The 15487-nt window shown below is 47.5% G+C and overlaps 1 protein-coding gene across 1 annotated transcript; it reads left to right on the forward strand.

The window, feature by feature from the left end:
• Positions 1665 to 14501, forward strand: LOC8058260 (probable protein phosphatase 2C 8). Its single transcript, XM_021455042.1, has 3 exons — positions 1665 to 2696; positions 13036 to 13141; positions 13636 to 14501. Exons 1-3 carry the CDS (start codon positions 1710 to 1712, stop codon positions 13965 to 13967), a joined length of 1425 nt encoding a protein of 474 aa, XP_021310717.1. The 5' UTR covers positions 1665 to 1709; the 3' UTR covers positions 13968 to 14501.

Raw genomic sequence — 15487 nt, forward strand, 5'->3', positions numbered from 1 at the left:
GGGTAGTAAGAGGTTAGATTGTCATTTTTATGGGCCACCTTATTTTCGGGTGTACATTGTGTGGGTGGGTGGATTACTATTGTCGCCTATTTCTTAGGCCTACCTTCCTACCGAGTCTAGCAAAATGCATTATGGTTGCCCTTATAGATGAATAAGACTTACCTGGGCCGAATTGAGATTTTAGCATTCATATAAGATATGTACTCCACGTAGAAAAGGGGAACTACTTAATAACAAATCGCTATATTGGTTCCACAGGTATGGGCCGTGCGGTGTATCGAAAGCTTTCGACTTTTGAAGCGTGTGACCCACTTTCTTAAGAGTAGGGGCTCTTATCAACATGTTTGAATCTCAAGGCCCACGTGTTTCCGGCGCAGAACATATGCGCTAGTTGTGTCTAAATATAATGAGCCTAGCTCAGCTGATAGGATTCTTTGTAGTAGAACTTGTTCGCACCTGTTTAAGTCCTAGACTTAACATGAGTAATTATATTTTTCTAAATTGATCCTTCAGAAATGATCGTAGAAGTAGGATATACATGCATGCGTTGAATGTAAGTTTATGTACGAGTGTTCACGTTGACACGTTGTAATTCAAAAATGTGTTTCAGCCACAATGTTTTTGTGCTATTGCAATACTGACTTTGCAATATTAACTTTCGTTGGTTGAAATTTTACAAGGTGGATCATGTATTTGAAGCATTATGTTGCTTCTACTATTACTTGGAAGCCCATTTATGCTAGTACGGTGTACTGTGTAGTCTAGCAATAATAAGAGTTCATGAGATTGTTTAGCTGCTCATTATAATATGCCATTTTTATTGCCACCAGATTTTTTTGCGAGATATACCACGCCATGGCTAATTTTTTCTTTTAAGGCGCAGGCTCAACAGCTGGCGTCCAAAGACCAGAGGCGCACCTGAATCTCTTGCACATTGGCATGCGGCGATGGCGTGCGTCTGCCAAATACCAATTTCATTCCTACCAGGCCTTGTTTAGTTCCCAAAAGATTTCGGATTTCGGTACTGTAGCACTTTCGTTTGTTTGTAACAAATATTATTTAATTATGGACTAACTAGGATCAAAAGATTCGTATCACGATTTCTAGTTAAACTGTGTAATTAGTTTTAGCTTTTGTCTATATTTAATGTTTCATGCATGTGCCACAAGATTCGATGTGACGGAAAATCTTGAAAACTTTTTGCTTTTTGGGTCAACTAAACGAGGCCCCAGTCAAAAACCGCACGGCATGCCCCACCGGTCATCCTTTTCCTCTCTGTCCTCCACGTAACCCCTCCCTCCTTCTCACTGGGTCCCACGCGAAAGCCCCAGATGTAGAGGCCGCAGGCCGCGCCTTCTCCACGCAGACCACCTCCCACTGACAGCTGGGCCGCTATGGCCTTTCTTCCGGATCCCGTCTCTTGGGTTCACGTGAGCCGCGCGCACCAGACCAGAGGGCTCCCTCGAGCGCCGAGATCGCGAAAGAGCGCCACGCGACGGGCGACGGCTGATCCACGCCGTCCACGTCCAGGTCCGCGTGACCCACGTACGCCCGCGCTGTCGCGCATCCGGGCCATCTAACGCCGATCCGACGGCTGACCGCCGCGGCCTCGGGTATTAAAGCCGGCCTGACCCCCCGATGCCCTCGCTTCTTTCTTTTGCGCTCCTTCCTTCCGCTTCGCCCGCCCGTAGTGGGAGTGGGAGAAGAGAATGAGCAGCAGCAGTGAGGCTAGCACGCAAGACCATGGCGTGACGGCGCAGGCTGGCGCGGAAGAGCATGGTGTGCCGGCGCTCGAGGTGCAGGCTAGCGCGGAAGAGCATGTTTTGCCGGCGCTCGAGGCGCAGGACAGCGGGCATGACCATGGCGTGCCGGCGTTCGACGAGGAGCCCACGCCGGCGGATACGGACAGGATACTGGCCGCCGTGGCGCAGCTGGCGCGACGTCGGAGGCTGGAGGCAAGGCGGCTGGGCCGCACTGCACCCGCGGGGGCGGAGGGCGAGGCGCCGAAGCGGGCGCGTCCGGTCTCCGCGGGGTCCTCGTCCCGCGAGTCCGCGAAGGTGGCGCCCGAGCCGCAGGAAGGGGCTTCTGAGGTGGTGCCGCCGGGGGGTTGGCCCAAGTCCGTGTCGCACGGCGGGTTGTCGGTGATCGGGCGGCGGCGGGAGATGGAGGACGCGTTCGCCGTCGCCGCGCCGTTCCTGCTGGTGAAGGCGGCGGCGGGGAAGGAGGAGGAGGAGAGCGGCGAGGGGGAGGAGAAAGAGAAAGAGAAAGACGGCGGCGGCGGGGAGGCGGAGGCGGAGGCGGAGGCGGAGGTGGAGTTCTTTGCGGTGTACGACGGGCACGGCGGGCCACGGGTGGCGGACACGTGCCGGGAGAGGCTGCACGTGGTGCTCGCGGAGGAGGTGGCGCGGCTGCACCTGCAACTCGGGAAAGGCGGCGGCGGCGACGACGGCGGCGGCGTGCTGCGGCGCTGGAGGGAGGCCATGGAGGCCTGCTTCGCCCGCGTGGACGGCGAGGTCGTGGTGGTGGAGCGCGAGGTGAACAAGAACAAGAACAACGCCGGCGACACGGTGGGCTGCGGCTCCACCGCCGTCGTGGCCGTCGTGGGGCCCCGTCACATCGTGGTGGCCAACTGCGGCGACTCCCGCGCCGTGCTCTCCCGCGGCGGCGTCCCCATGCCGCTGTCCTCCGACCACAAGGTATTAACAAGTGTCCAGCACCCTGCCCCTCCCCCCAAACACAAATTCTCCCGTCGTCCTGCCATCAAGGCAGCAGGGGACGACGACGGCGGCGGCAAGCTGATAGCTCGCCAAGTGCCCCCCCCCCCACCCCAGATCCGCATTGATTTTTTAGAATCGCTCGCGATGCGGCTGAGAGAATTAGGGACGGACGCTACGCCGCCGTCCCTCTATCTACGCACGCGTCGACGTCGCCGTCATGACGCCATTGCCCTGCCTGCCGTGCCGTGCCGTGCCGTGGCCCGAGATGTTTTTCTTCGGCCGGGATCACATCACAGGTGTCGCGCGCAGGCCGCAAAAGGCAGGCGCCCAAAGCCCCTGCGCCGGCACCGCGCCAACAAACCCCCCTGGCTTTGGCGTGCGCTCGTGTCGAAGCGGCAGCGCTCGTCTCCACTCCACCCGTCGACCCTGCCACAGGTTTCGTTTCGTTTCGTTTCGTCGCACCCGTTTTTTCTTTTTTTTTTCCGGCTTTCGGCAAGGCGCCTTGCACGGCTAGCCCGTGCCTGCGCCTTGTGTAGCGCTGCTGCACTGTGCCAAACTGGAAGGTGGCATTGCAGGGTGGGGCTAGGTGACCCATGGATCGGATATTTTTTGGGTCGCACTGCCTGCCTGCCGAGTGCGTGGAGAATGAGAAAAGACTAGTCCCCGAGGACTCTACCACCTGGCCCCGGGTTTGTTGCGGAAAACGCCAAGCGGCGGGCAGGGTGGTCTACACCTGGCCGTTGAGGGTCCTACACTCCTACTCGCGCGGCAAAGCGGGCGACCCAGTTCTCATAGCGTGCTTCACTGCACCTCTCTCTCTATATTGGCTGCCCACCAGTATCATCTTTCATGGGCTCCTTTTGCACTGGCAAGGAATATCTCAAGGTCGTCATTCTGTATACTACTTAATCTGGGAGGAAATACTAATTGCTTGCTTCATGTACACACATGCCTAACTGGTTTAGGCCCACACTATTTGCTTCCAGCTCATGCAATGTTGCATTTCAGCATTTGATACAACTTGCAGATGGTTTCTGTAGACAGAGCTCGACTTCGTAGAAACTGAGGTTTCACTAGCAGTGTTCTGGAAGCAGAACAGAGTGGGTAGAAATTCTACACGTGCCCCAGGAGATAATTTGTCGTTCAGACTTGAGCCCCCTAGCCCCTGTGTCCTCGTGGCCTGTCTCAGTCTAAACTCTGCTTTAGTGCTCTTTTGCGGAGCGAGACGGCAAAGGTTCCATTTCAGTAATCCATTCCTGTTATTTGGTCCACTAGGGTGCTAACTGCTATGGGCACTTATTATATCTGTAAGATGACTCTATATCCCACGTGGATATAGAAGCCGGATTTTATATCCTTTATACCCTTGATCCGACGTGTAAGATGACTCTATATCCCACGTGCACAATCTAATAAATAGCACTCAATTATTGCATAACATGTGGATAGATATAGTAGAAGATACCTCTATAGTAGGAAAAAATGTTGTTTATAAGAGATTTCTCTCGTGCTCCCAAACTGTCTGTTAATTACTAGACGACATTTTTGTCTATCATCTTTCTCCTCCTTCCACATTGGATAAAATCATATGTGGCACCTTTTATAGATGGTTGATTTCACTCCACCGTACATGCCCCTTACTGCGTGCACTGCAGTGAGATAATGATACATCTTTCTTTGGGTGGCTAATTAGCTCGGTTCAGTCCTTGTGATTAGTAGTCACTCTGCTCCTGTAGTATCGTTGAGAGCTGCAGATACGAACACCTTTGTTTGTATGTACGTAGTCAACTATTTCAAGTTCTTCGTCTTATCTATGTCATATATGTCTTGGGAAAGTGGCATCGTCTTGTGCCTCTCTGCAAAATATTATGTGCAGTTAGTTGAATTTCTGTAAACTGAGCATGTCCTTGGTTCAGTTGTTTATGTTACATATTGTACACTACTGACACTTTAGTCAATACCAGTTCTGCTTCAAACATGCCATATAGGATGCTTCACCATTTTATCTGACATCTTTTAGTTGAGTTATTTAAACTTTGTTTGTGTCTTATATCAATGTTTTTTTTTAATATGGGGTTGGATCAATCTATAAATCTGTAAACCAAAATAGAGTAGGCTTTGGGGGAGAAGCCTTCTACGACAATGCTTTAGGTAGTTTTTATGTTATACATCATATGTTATGATAGGGCCTATCTAGCTGGAAACAAGATAGTGGATACAGTGATGGGGAATAAAGTTCTTGATATTTGGGTGCACAAATGAAGTCGATTGTGGGTTTCAAAACGGAAGTGTTGCACATTAACACTAACACATTAGGTGAGAAATAATTTGTTTTTGATGTGGCTTTGTGAAGTCATATCAAGTACGATGGTTGCCTGCTAGGCTGCTGCTTTAAGTAAGCATTGCTATTTGTCACTGGTCTTTTCACTCCCAATGTGGGGACCAACCTTGATCTTGTGGCATGCAAACCTTAAACTCTAGTAATGTAGGATGTGCAAAGAGATCATGCAACTGTTGTAGGTGTACTTAGGGGGTGTTTGGCACTGCTCTGCTCCACGTTTTTCAGTTCCGCTCCACGTTTTTTAGCCAAACGGTTTCAGCTCCACGCACTCAGTTCGAGGAAAAAAGGTGGAGTTGTGAGTGATAGATCTACAGGATCTTCTAGCAATAGAATGAACAGGGAATCGGGATACAAAACAATATAGACAGTGACATATATGTACATACACTATATCTATTACAACTGAGTAGAAAGACGTAGATCAGGAGTTTAGGGTTTCGACCGTCGTTGGCGACGGTAGCAGATCCGGAGACGTCCATGGCGTGGGTGTTGGCGCTGCGCCGATGTAGATCACGTCGTCCTTCGGGCCTCCACCGGCACTGACCGACGACGGGGTAGGAGTAGAACGGAGGCGGCGCGGTGGTGCTTCCCGACGCCACTGCGCAAGCCGATCGGAAGGCCTAGGGTTTGTCGAGTGGGGTTGTGTGCACGGCGAACTTCGTCTCACGTGCCTGCGGCCCCCACTCCTGTTTATATAGCGCAGCGCGTCGGGGGCCCACCAACCATGGATCGGTTGGGCGCCCCCGATCAGGGCGCGATCCAGGGGGTAAGAGGCCCCAGCCGTTGGGCTGGGCCTGAGATCAACCTAACATTCTCCCCCTTGATCTCAACTGTGCTATCTCGCTTTGTCAACTCACCCCATCACAAATCAGTGTATTGAGCATGCTTCATCTTGACAGTTATCACTGCTAGATTAGACAGCCACAAACACTTTTCTATTTAGAGATGAATCCTCGCCTTGGGCCCCTTACTATCCAGGAATCACAGGCTTTCCCTTAAACCCATGCCGGCTACATGTTCTCTGAACACGTTGGGCGGTAAGCCTTTGGTAAGCGGATCCGCTAGCATCTTTTCTGTGCTTATATGTTCAAGACTTATGACGTGATCCCGGATTTTATCCTTGACAACATAATATTTTATGTCAATGTGCTTGGCTGCATTGCTTGACTTATTGTTGTGAGCATACAACACTGCTGGCTCGTTGTCACAATACAACTTTAGTGGTTTATCGATGCTGTCGACCACCTTTAAACTGGGTATAAATTTCTTAAGCCAATTCACCTGTCCTGATGCCTCATAACAAGCAATAAACTCAGCATACATTGTGGACGATGCAGTGACTATTGTTTGTTTTGAGCTCTTCCATGATATGGCTCCTTGCGCGAGAGTGAATACATACCCTGAGGTAGACTTTCTATCATCTCCCGCGTAATCAGAATCTGAATACCCTACTATTTGTAGGTCATCAGATCTTCTATAGGTTAACATGAGCCCTTTCGTGCCTTGCAAGTACCTTAAGACTTTCTTTACTAGATTCCAGTGTTCCATACCTGGATTACTTTGATATCTACCAAGTAACCCGGTCACAAAAGCCAGGTCTGGGCGTGTGCACACTTGAGCATACTGTAAGCTTCCGACAGCTGAAGCGTATGGAACAGCTTGCATGCGATCGCGCTCGAACTTGCTCTTGGGACATTGATGTTCCCCATACTTGTCACCTTTTACAATAGGAGCAGGTGAAGGTCTACACTTATGCATATTGAATTTCTTCAATATTTTCTCTATATATGCCTCTTGGGACAATCCCAATACCCCTCGACTTCTATCTCGGTGAATCTTTATGCCCAAGACAAAAGAAGCTTCACCTAAATCTTTCATATCGAAATTTGAGGACAAAAATCTCTTGATTTCCTGCAGTAGAGTGACATCACTACTGGCTAGTAGAATGTCATCTACATACAGTACTAGGAAAATGTATTTCCCATTCTTAAACTTTGCATATACGCAATTGTCCTCAACGTTCTCTGTAAACCCAAACTTTCTGATTGTCTTATCAAACTTTAAATACCACTGCCTGGATGCTTGCTTTAATCCATAAATGGATTTCTTCAGGCGACAGCCCATTCTTTCTTTGCCTGTCACAACAAAACCTTTCGGTTGTGCCATGTATACTCTTTCTTCTAGATCCCCATTGAGGAAAGCTGTCTTCACATCCATTTGATGCAATTCTAGATCAAAATGTGCCACTAGGGCCATTATGATTCTAAAAGAGTCCTTGCTCGAGACGGGAGAGAATGTTTCATTATAATCTATCCCTTCTCGCTGAGTAAAACCCTTGGCTACCAGTCTTGCTTTGTACCTTTCTATGTTCCCTTTGGAGTCACGTTTCACCTTGTAGACCCATTTGCAGCCTACTGTTTTGGCTCCTTCAGGAATTTTCTCTAGGTCCCAAACTTTATTGGTACTCATAGACTTTAATTCATCTTCCATGGCTTCTTGCCACTTAGATGCTTCGGTGCTCCTCATGGCTTCTTCAAATGAAGTGGGTTCATCCTCCATCTGAACTTCTTCGCATTCATAGACTATATAGTCATCTGGAATAGGAGACTTTCTCGCTCTTTGAGGTCTGCCAGAAGTTTCTGCTACTGGCATTTCTTCTTGAGGTTGCTCTTGTTGGGGCTGTTGTTCTTCGACTATGGGTTCATTCGGCTCCTGAGGGACAGGTTCCAAATTGGCCATAGGCGAAAAGGCAGCAGGTGTTGTCACTACTGGTGTAGATCCAACAACAACAGGCAGCGTAAAGTAGGGTTCTTGCACCATGGGAATGGGCACGAACACCCGCTTCTCTTCAAGGTTAATTTCTCGCGCTGCCTTGCTCCCCCTGATCATCTGATCTTCTAGAAAACTAGCGTGTCTCGTTTCCACAAACTTGGTATGTCTACCAGGGCAGTAGAAACGATAACCTTTCGACTTTTCTGGGTAGCCAATGAAATGACAACTTACTGTTTTGGGGTCTAGCTTTCCTATGTTTGGGTTAAACACTTTTGCTTCAGCGGGGCTCCCCCAGACACGCAGATGGTTGACTGAGGGTTTCCTGCCGGTCCACAACTCATACGGGGTTTTAAGTACTGACTTGCTTGGAACTCTGTTGAGAATATGAATGGCGGTTTTTAAGGCCTCCATCCACAAACTCAGTGGCAGAGTGGAATAGCTCATCATGCTGCGCACCATATCCATTAGAGTACGGTTACGCCTTTCTGCTACTCCATTCTGCTGTGGGTCCCCTGGCATTGAATACTGGGCTACTATGCCATTTTCCTGTAAGAACCTTGCAAAAGGTCCAGGAACTTGTCCATAAGGGGTATGTCGACCGTAGTACTCCCCCCCACGGTCAGATCTTACTACTTTGATTTTTCTGTCTAGTTGGTTTTCAACCTCAGCCTTGAATATCTTAAATTTGTCTAAAGCTTCTGAGCGTTCTTTGATTGGATAGATGTATCCAAAACGAGAGTAGTCATCTGTGAATGTGATGAAGGAATCAAAACCATCCACAGATGTCACTGGAAAAGGTCCACAGATGTCTGTGTGGATCAATTCTAGTACTCTCATGCTTCGCTTAGCGCCTTTCTTTATGTTCTTTACTAACTTGCCTTTAATGCAATCAACGCATTGCTCTAACTCTGAGAGTTCTAATGGTGGGAGGATTGATTCTTTGACTAAGCGTTCTATTCTCCCCCTCGAAATATGGCCTAAACGACAGTGCCATAATTTCGATGAGGAATCAATTCTCTTTCTTTTCTTGCTAGCATCTGCGGGTATTGCATTCTCAGCATTATTACATTCAGCATTCACATTCTCAGACAAAGATAATAAATAAAGTTTGTCTTGTCGGAAGGCAAGACCCACACATTTATTATTTAACTGTAGCTTACAATCATTCTTGCTGAAATGGCAATCAAAACCATAGTCTGACAAACATGAAACTGAAATTAAATTTCTAGCTAAAGAGGGAACATAAAGAACATCATGCAACTCAAGGGTGAAGCCACTAGCTAAATCTAGAGATAAATTTCCTATAGCTTGAACTTCAGCTTCAACACCAGTGGCCACCTTAATCTGTCTTTCTCCTCTTTGAAGGGTTCTCCCTCCACTGAATCCCTGCAAAGAGTTTGCAACATGAACAGTTGCACCTGAGTCAATCCACCATGTGGATCTAGCATAACTTAGATATAAGGATTCATCAACAAAAGTTATAATGTCCTCACCTTTCACTAGGCAATGTTTCATGAACTTAGGGCAGTCATGCTTCCAATGCCCTGTCTCATTACACCATCTACAGCGATCCGGGTCCTCCTGCCTGTGCTGGTTGTCTTGCTTTGGCTGTGCTTTAGGCTGTGAAGTGCTTCCTCCCTTGTTCTGGGAGGTGGAGGCATCTGGAGCTTTCTTGTTGTAGAATGGCTTCTTGTTCTTTCCTTTCACAAAGTTCACAGAACCACCATTTGCATTCTTGAGCCTTTCTTCCTCTTGCACACACATAGCAATCACCTTCTCTAAATCCCACTCCTCTGGCTGTGTGTTGTAGTTAACAACAAAAGTCTCATACTCTTTGGGAAGTGAGTTTAGAGCTAGGTGAATGAGGAAACCATCAGCGAGGGGCATCTTTAGCTTCTCTAACTTGGCTGCCATGGTGCTCATGCTCAAAATGTGCTCTCTCACACTCCCCCCTGTGAACCTCATGTTAGTGAGTTTCTGGATCAGGGTGGAAGCATGGGCTTTGGTGGAACCAGTAAACTGATTCTTCACTTTCTCAAGGTATTCTTTTGCTGTCTCACATTCTGGGATGGCACCTCTTAGGCCCTCTGTGATGGTTTTCTTGATGACAATCTTGCACTTGCGGTTTGACTTTTCCCACTTGTACTTCTCAAGATCATACTTTGCTCTGATGGGAGCAAAGTCTCGCTTCCGATTAGCAAAAGCTTCATCGGTCTCATTCTGAGCCCTTTCGGGCTCCTCTGGCTCAGTGGGCTTTGGCTCCTGAAGAGCCAAATCTATCTCAGCAAGTGCTAGAGCAGCATCAAGTTCCTCGCGCCACAGAACATAGTTCTGTCCCGTCAGCTTTGGGATTGCACTAATGAAGTGCATCGCATTGAGTGCTTGGTCTGAAATTAAATATGAGAAAATAGTGAGAACATTAACATTAAATCTAGGAAAATTAATTGCATATCTTAATTTAACGTTGGTCAAAATCAAGATATACAAAAAGTTAACTCTCTACATAAATTCTAATCACCGTTGGGCAGAATAGAATATATGCATAAAATTAGAACTTGGAATTTGTAATATTGTTATTATTAACGTTGGTCAAAAAATAACAATATCACAAAAATACTGGGCTTTAAAAACTCGTTTCTCAAATTAAATATCCCGTTGGTTCAATTTAATATGAGAACGAAAATTAACTTGCGCAGCGGAAAAACATTAATTTACTTGCAATTTTCAGAAGCATAACTAGCTGATCTTGCTCTCTAAATAATAAACACGTTGGTGCAGATTAAATAGAGTCAAAAACTGGGTAAATATTTATTAAAATGCTTCTGAAAAATTTAACAGAAAAAATAAAAAATTTCTGTGCTATTTATGCTGAGCAGGCCATTCGGCCTCTGCGTTTTTGGCCCAGCCCATGCGCGGGCCGTGGGCGCTGGCGAAACCGCAGCCTGGGCCGGCTCGCTTGAAGCGGCCCAGCAGCGCGGCAGTTTTTTTTTTTTTTTTTTTTTTTTTTCTGACTGGATGCTCACGGCCCAGTTAGGGGAAAACGGCCCATGGCCATTTCGCGCGCAGGCGCCCCCCGCTCCCAGGCCGCAACCTGGGCCTGGGCCGGGAAAACCCCATCCCGCCTGGGCCGAAAGTGGCCCAGCTTCGTTTCTGTGCAATCTCGGCCGTTGGATGAGATCCGACGGTCGTCCTTCGTTTTCGCGGGAAACAAAAACCCCCAGGCCGGCTCGCCCCTTGAAACCCTAGCTTCATTTGTTTGCTTCCCTGCGGCTCTCCAGCGCCGTTCTCCTCTGGCTGCGCAGCTGATGGCGCCCGCGCCGGCCGTGGCCGCGACGGCCCGCCGCTGGCCCCTCTCTTTCTCTGTCTCTTCGCTTTTCTCCCCAGCCCACGCCGCGCCCAGCAGCAAAAACGCCACCGCAGCGGCCGGCGTTGCACTCGGCGGCCGGAGAAGGAAAACGGCGCCGCCACGAGTCCCTCGCCGGTGCGCGCGCTCGCCCTCTGTGGAGCGCGTCGCCGTCGAGCGTTTCGTGTGCGGTGCCCTGGGTGCAAGTGCATGGAGAACCGCGCGGTGCCGGAGTTCACAACTCGACCCGCGCGTCACAGGTAGATAGGCAGTTCACTGGCCTTCCTTTTGCTTTTAGGGTTAGGTTTCCCCTTCCCGATCTGTGCTTGTACATGGTTTTGGATCTGAGCGCTAGGGTTAGGGTGTTCTTGGTTTCGACTGAGTTAGATTTAGGATTTGGAAAAATCCCCTCCTTCTACTTGCTGTTCTTGCTCGGTAATTCCCGAAAAACCCCGATCTATTACTAGATCGGCCGATACCATTGATAGATCTACAGGATCTTCTAGCAATAGAATGAACAGGGAATCGGGATACAAAACAATATAGACAGTGACATATATGTACATACACTATATCTATTACAACTGAGTAGAAAGACGTAGATCAGGAGTTTAGGGTTTCGACCGTCGTTGGCGACGGTAGCAGATTCGGAGACGTCCATGGCGTGGGTGTTGGCGCTGCGCCGATGTAGATCACGTCGTCCTTCGGGCCTCCACCGGCACTGACCGACGACGGGGTAGGAGTAGAACGGAGGCGGCGCGGTGGTGCTTCCCGACGCCACTGCGCAAGCCGATCGGAAGGCCTAGGGTTTGTCGAGTGGGGTTGTGTGCACGGCGAACTTCGTCTCACGTGCCTGCGGCCCCCACTCCTGTTTATATAGCGCAGCGCGTCGGGGGCCCACCAACCATGGATCGGTTGGGCGCCCCCGATCAGGGCGCGATCCAGGGGGTAAGAGGCCCCAGCCGTTGGGCTGGGCCTGAGATCAACCTAACAGTGAGAGCACCTAAAGAGGTACTCCACAAACTCCAGTTTTTTTGTGGAGCTGCTCTATAGTGGAGTTTGTAGAGCAGAGTTTGTGGAGCAGTCCCAAACACCCCCTTAATACAATTGGTCAATGCGAGGATATGGTTTTGAAAATGCAGTGTATTTACTCCTGGCTAAACATGGAAGCTCTGCTGGGACTAAAAGGGGGAGGGTTTTCATTAACCTGTTTTATTTAGATTTATCTCTCTAGCATGTAGGGGCTAGGAGAATGCAGTGATACTGAAGTGATTAAGTGAGGTTAACTCTGTTTGGTGCTCTGGTAATAGCTGAACTCTGAAGTTTCCTGGTGCACTTGATATGACTTGATCTACCCGCAACTAGAACATATTCTTTTCCTTGCCTTATTTATGTGCCACGCTTCGATGCCCACCACAACTTCTCACAATATCGTCTTTCTATGATAACATCTTTAGACAAAAAGCAGCATTGTTTACTGTATCCATCATTCTGAACTGCAAGTTGTCTGAACGCCGCAGAACACAGGAAACGGTAGCCCCTAAAGGTCTGGAATACCAAATGAGTGTTCAAGTCCCATTATAGTGATAACTGATAAGGTTCTTCAAACTTTGATATGTGAATTGTAATAAGTTGTGCTCTAAGTTTTGCAACGTCTAATCATTGTCTGAGTCCAGAATTTCAAATTAGTCAAAGTGATGCGCATTTTGTTGCTGATTCAGTGCAGTGTTGTATTCTTTGTGTGGGGGTTCACTTTGAGATTTCCTTTCCTACTACTGTACTTGTTTTACAGTTTCTGCTTTGTCTAACACGTACTGTTTTTCACAGGTAATGCTAATGAAAACTTTTTTCTAACTGTACAGCCAGATAGGCCTGATGAGTTGGAAAGGGTAGAATCAGCAGGTGGCAGGGTCATCAACTGGAATGGGTACCGTGTCCTGGGGGTGCTTGCGACGTCAAGGGCAATTGGTAAGATGATGCCTCGTTTTGTTCTATACATTTTTTGATGAAAGTTTTGTTCTATACATTGTCCATGTTATAGTGAATATGACAATCACTGACCGTCCTTCTAGCTAGAGTCTCAACTGTCTAACAAATGCAGTAGCTTTGGTTTGGAGAAACAATGAACATAACAGCATGATAGTTGATCATGTTATCACTTGGATCATTGTGAATTTTTTTTTTGAAACATTCATTGTAACTTTTTCGGCAATGCCATGCTCTGTGCACCCTGAACCTTAAGTCCAACAAGCCAAGCTGCACCAACAGACAATAGTGGTCCCATATGATGACTAGTGAAGCATCGATGAGTTGCAACTTGCAAAACTCTCTGTGGACTTGGAACTTGATGAATTTGAATTGCTCAATACACTGCTATCTCTCCATTATTTAGACAGACATTCCCTCACAGATCGTACTCTATTATGGATCAATCACTGAAATTCTTCTGTCTGCTATTTCAGGTGACTATTACATGAAGCCATTCATATCAGCTGAACCAGAGGTGACTGTTACAGAGCGTACTCAGAAAGACGAGTTCATCATCCTGGCGAGCGACGGGCTGTGGGACGTCATGACCAACGAGGTGGCTTGCAAGGTCGCGAGGAACTGTCTGTGCGGGCGCGCGGCTGCCAAGTATCCTGACACCGTCCACGGGAGCTCGGCTAGCGATGCTGCCTCGATGCTGGTGGAGTTCGCCATGTCCCGCGGCAGCACTGACAACATCAGCGTCGTGGTGGTGGAGCTGAAGCGTCTGAAGAGGTGGAAGGGTGCTAGACAGAATGGTAGGACGTAGCCTGTAGGAGTCCCTCCGGCTCGTCGCGAAATATAAGCATGGCGCGACAGTGCTGGGAGGTGAAGGGAAGCAGCCGAGCATATGACGGAATGGTGTAAAAAGAAGAAGAAGAGAGGGCTGTGACCCTTGAGAGCTGCACCTATGCTGTGACCAGGTGAGTGTAGGAGCTACTCGTAGCTGTGCCGTTGTATTGCGTTGGTTACTTGGTTCTTTAGTTCAATATACTAACAAAATGGCATTCCGGCCGATGAAATTAAAGCAGCAGGAAGCTGGGCTGTTTTTAATAGTTCTGGTCGATTTGTTCAAGTCAGATAATTTCTGACCGTCCAATTTTTTTTTTCTGAACCAGAGCTAGTGTACTATATAATGTAGATTGTCAAAAACTTGCGGTAGCATCTTCAGGCGGTCAAGCAGTTTATTGTCAGCAAAGACCCCTGTCCGTGAGAATTGATAAAGGGCTCCCCGGTCTCTCAGCCACCGGGCAGTATTTGGCTATGTCGTGCGAGAAATAGATTTGCATTGTGGTTTGATTGCCATACTGAGTTATTAGGAGATAACTCAAGACTCAAGATTATATAGCATTATATGAGACTGTTTATAAGACAACACTAATATAGTTGCTCTAAAGGCATATAGTCTTATAGACGGTCTTATACAGTGTCATATAGTCTTGAGTCAATTTGTCAGACAACCTAAACAATAGGTTGGTTTTTTTACTGTAATAGTAGCTCATAATGTCTTAAATTGTTCATAGAACAGAAGGAATATAATGCTGCAAGTTGCATTACAACAACAAACTCATACAATGATGCACAAGTTGTCTTATAGTCCTAAATTTTAGCTCTTGAGGGGTTGTTTCTTTCCCTCACCTCCTTCTTTCTACTCTATATGTCATAAAAAATATTGCATAGCTCCATACGAGAAGATTTATGCGGTTGTTGATGTGTTACAATGTATTTGCCATAAGCAAAGTTTGTTTCCTTTTCCTCACGTGTCATATGAGGGAGTTGTAAATAGATTATCATTGGAGTGAAAGAATAGCCATTTTGATCTCTCAACTATCTCAACTATCGCATAAGGTACAATTTTATCCCTAATCTTTCGAAGTAACCATTTTGTTCTCAATTTTTTGGGCCCAGTTTCATACTAGAAGTATCAAAGCAGCCATTTTAGTCCTTAAACTTGGTATATTTGGGCTCAAAGTGTCATATGAGAGAGTGATCGCAAAAATAAAAAAGTGTCATATGAGAGAGTTGCTGGTTCCGTGTTTCATGTAGGATAAGGAATGAAGTTGAGCTGAAAGAAAATTTTAAGGTCCGAAATACACTTTGAGAGTCCATTGATGAAACTGAGCCAGAATGTAAAGCTTGAGAACTGAAATGGTCACTTTGATAAATCGAAGATAGAACTGTGCCCAAGAGTAAACATCTTAGGGGCCTTAACTATGATTTTGAAAGTTTAGGGACGAAATTGAGAATGAGACAGTAGTTGAGAGACTAAAATGACCATTCAACCTTTTG

This window comes from Sorghum bicolor, chromosome 3, assembly GCF_000003195.3.
Source record: "Sorghum bicolor cultivar BTx623 chromosome 3, Sorghum_bicolor_NCBIv3, whole genome shotgun sequence".
In the NCBI taxonomy this organism is placed as follows: Eukaryota; Viridiplantae; Streptophyta; class Magnoliopsida; order Poales; family Poaceae; genus Sorghum; species Sorghum bicolor.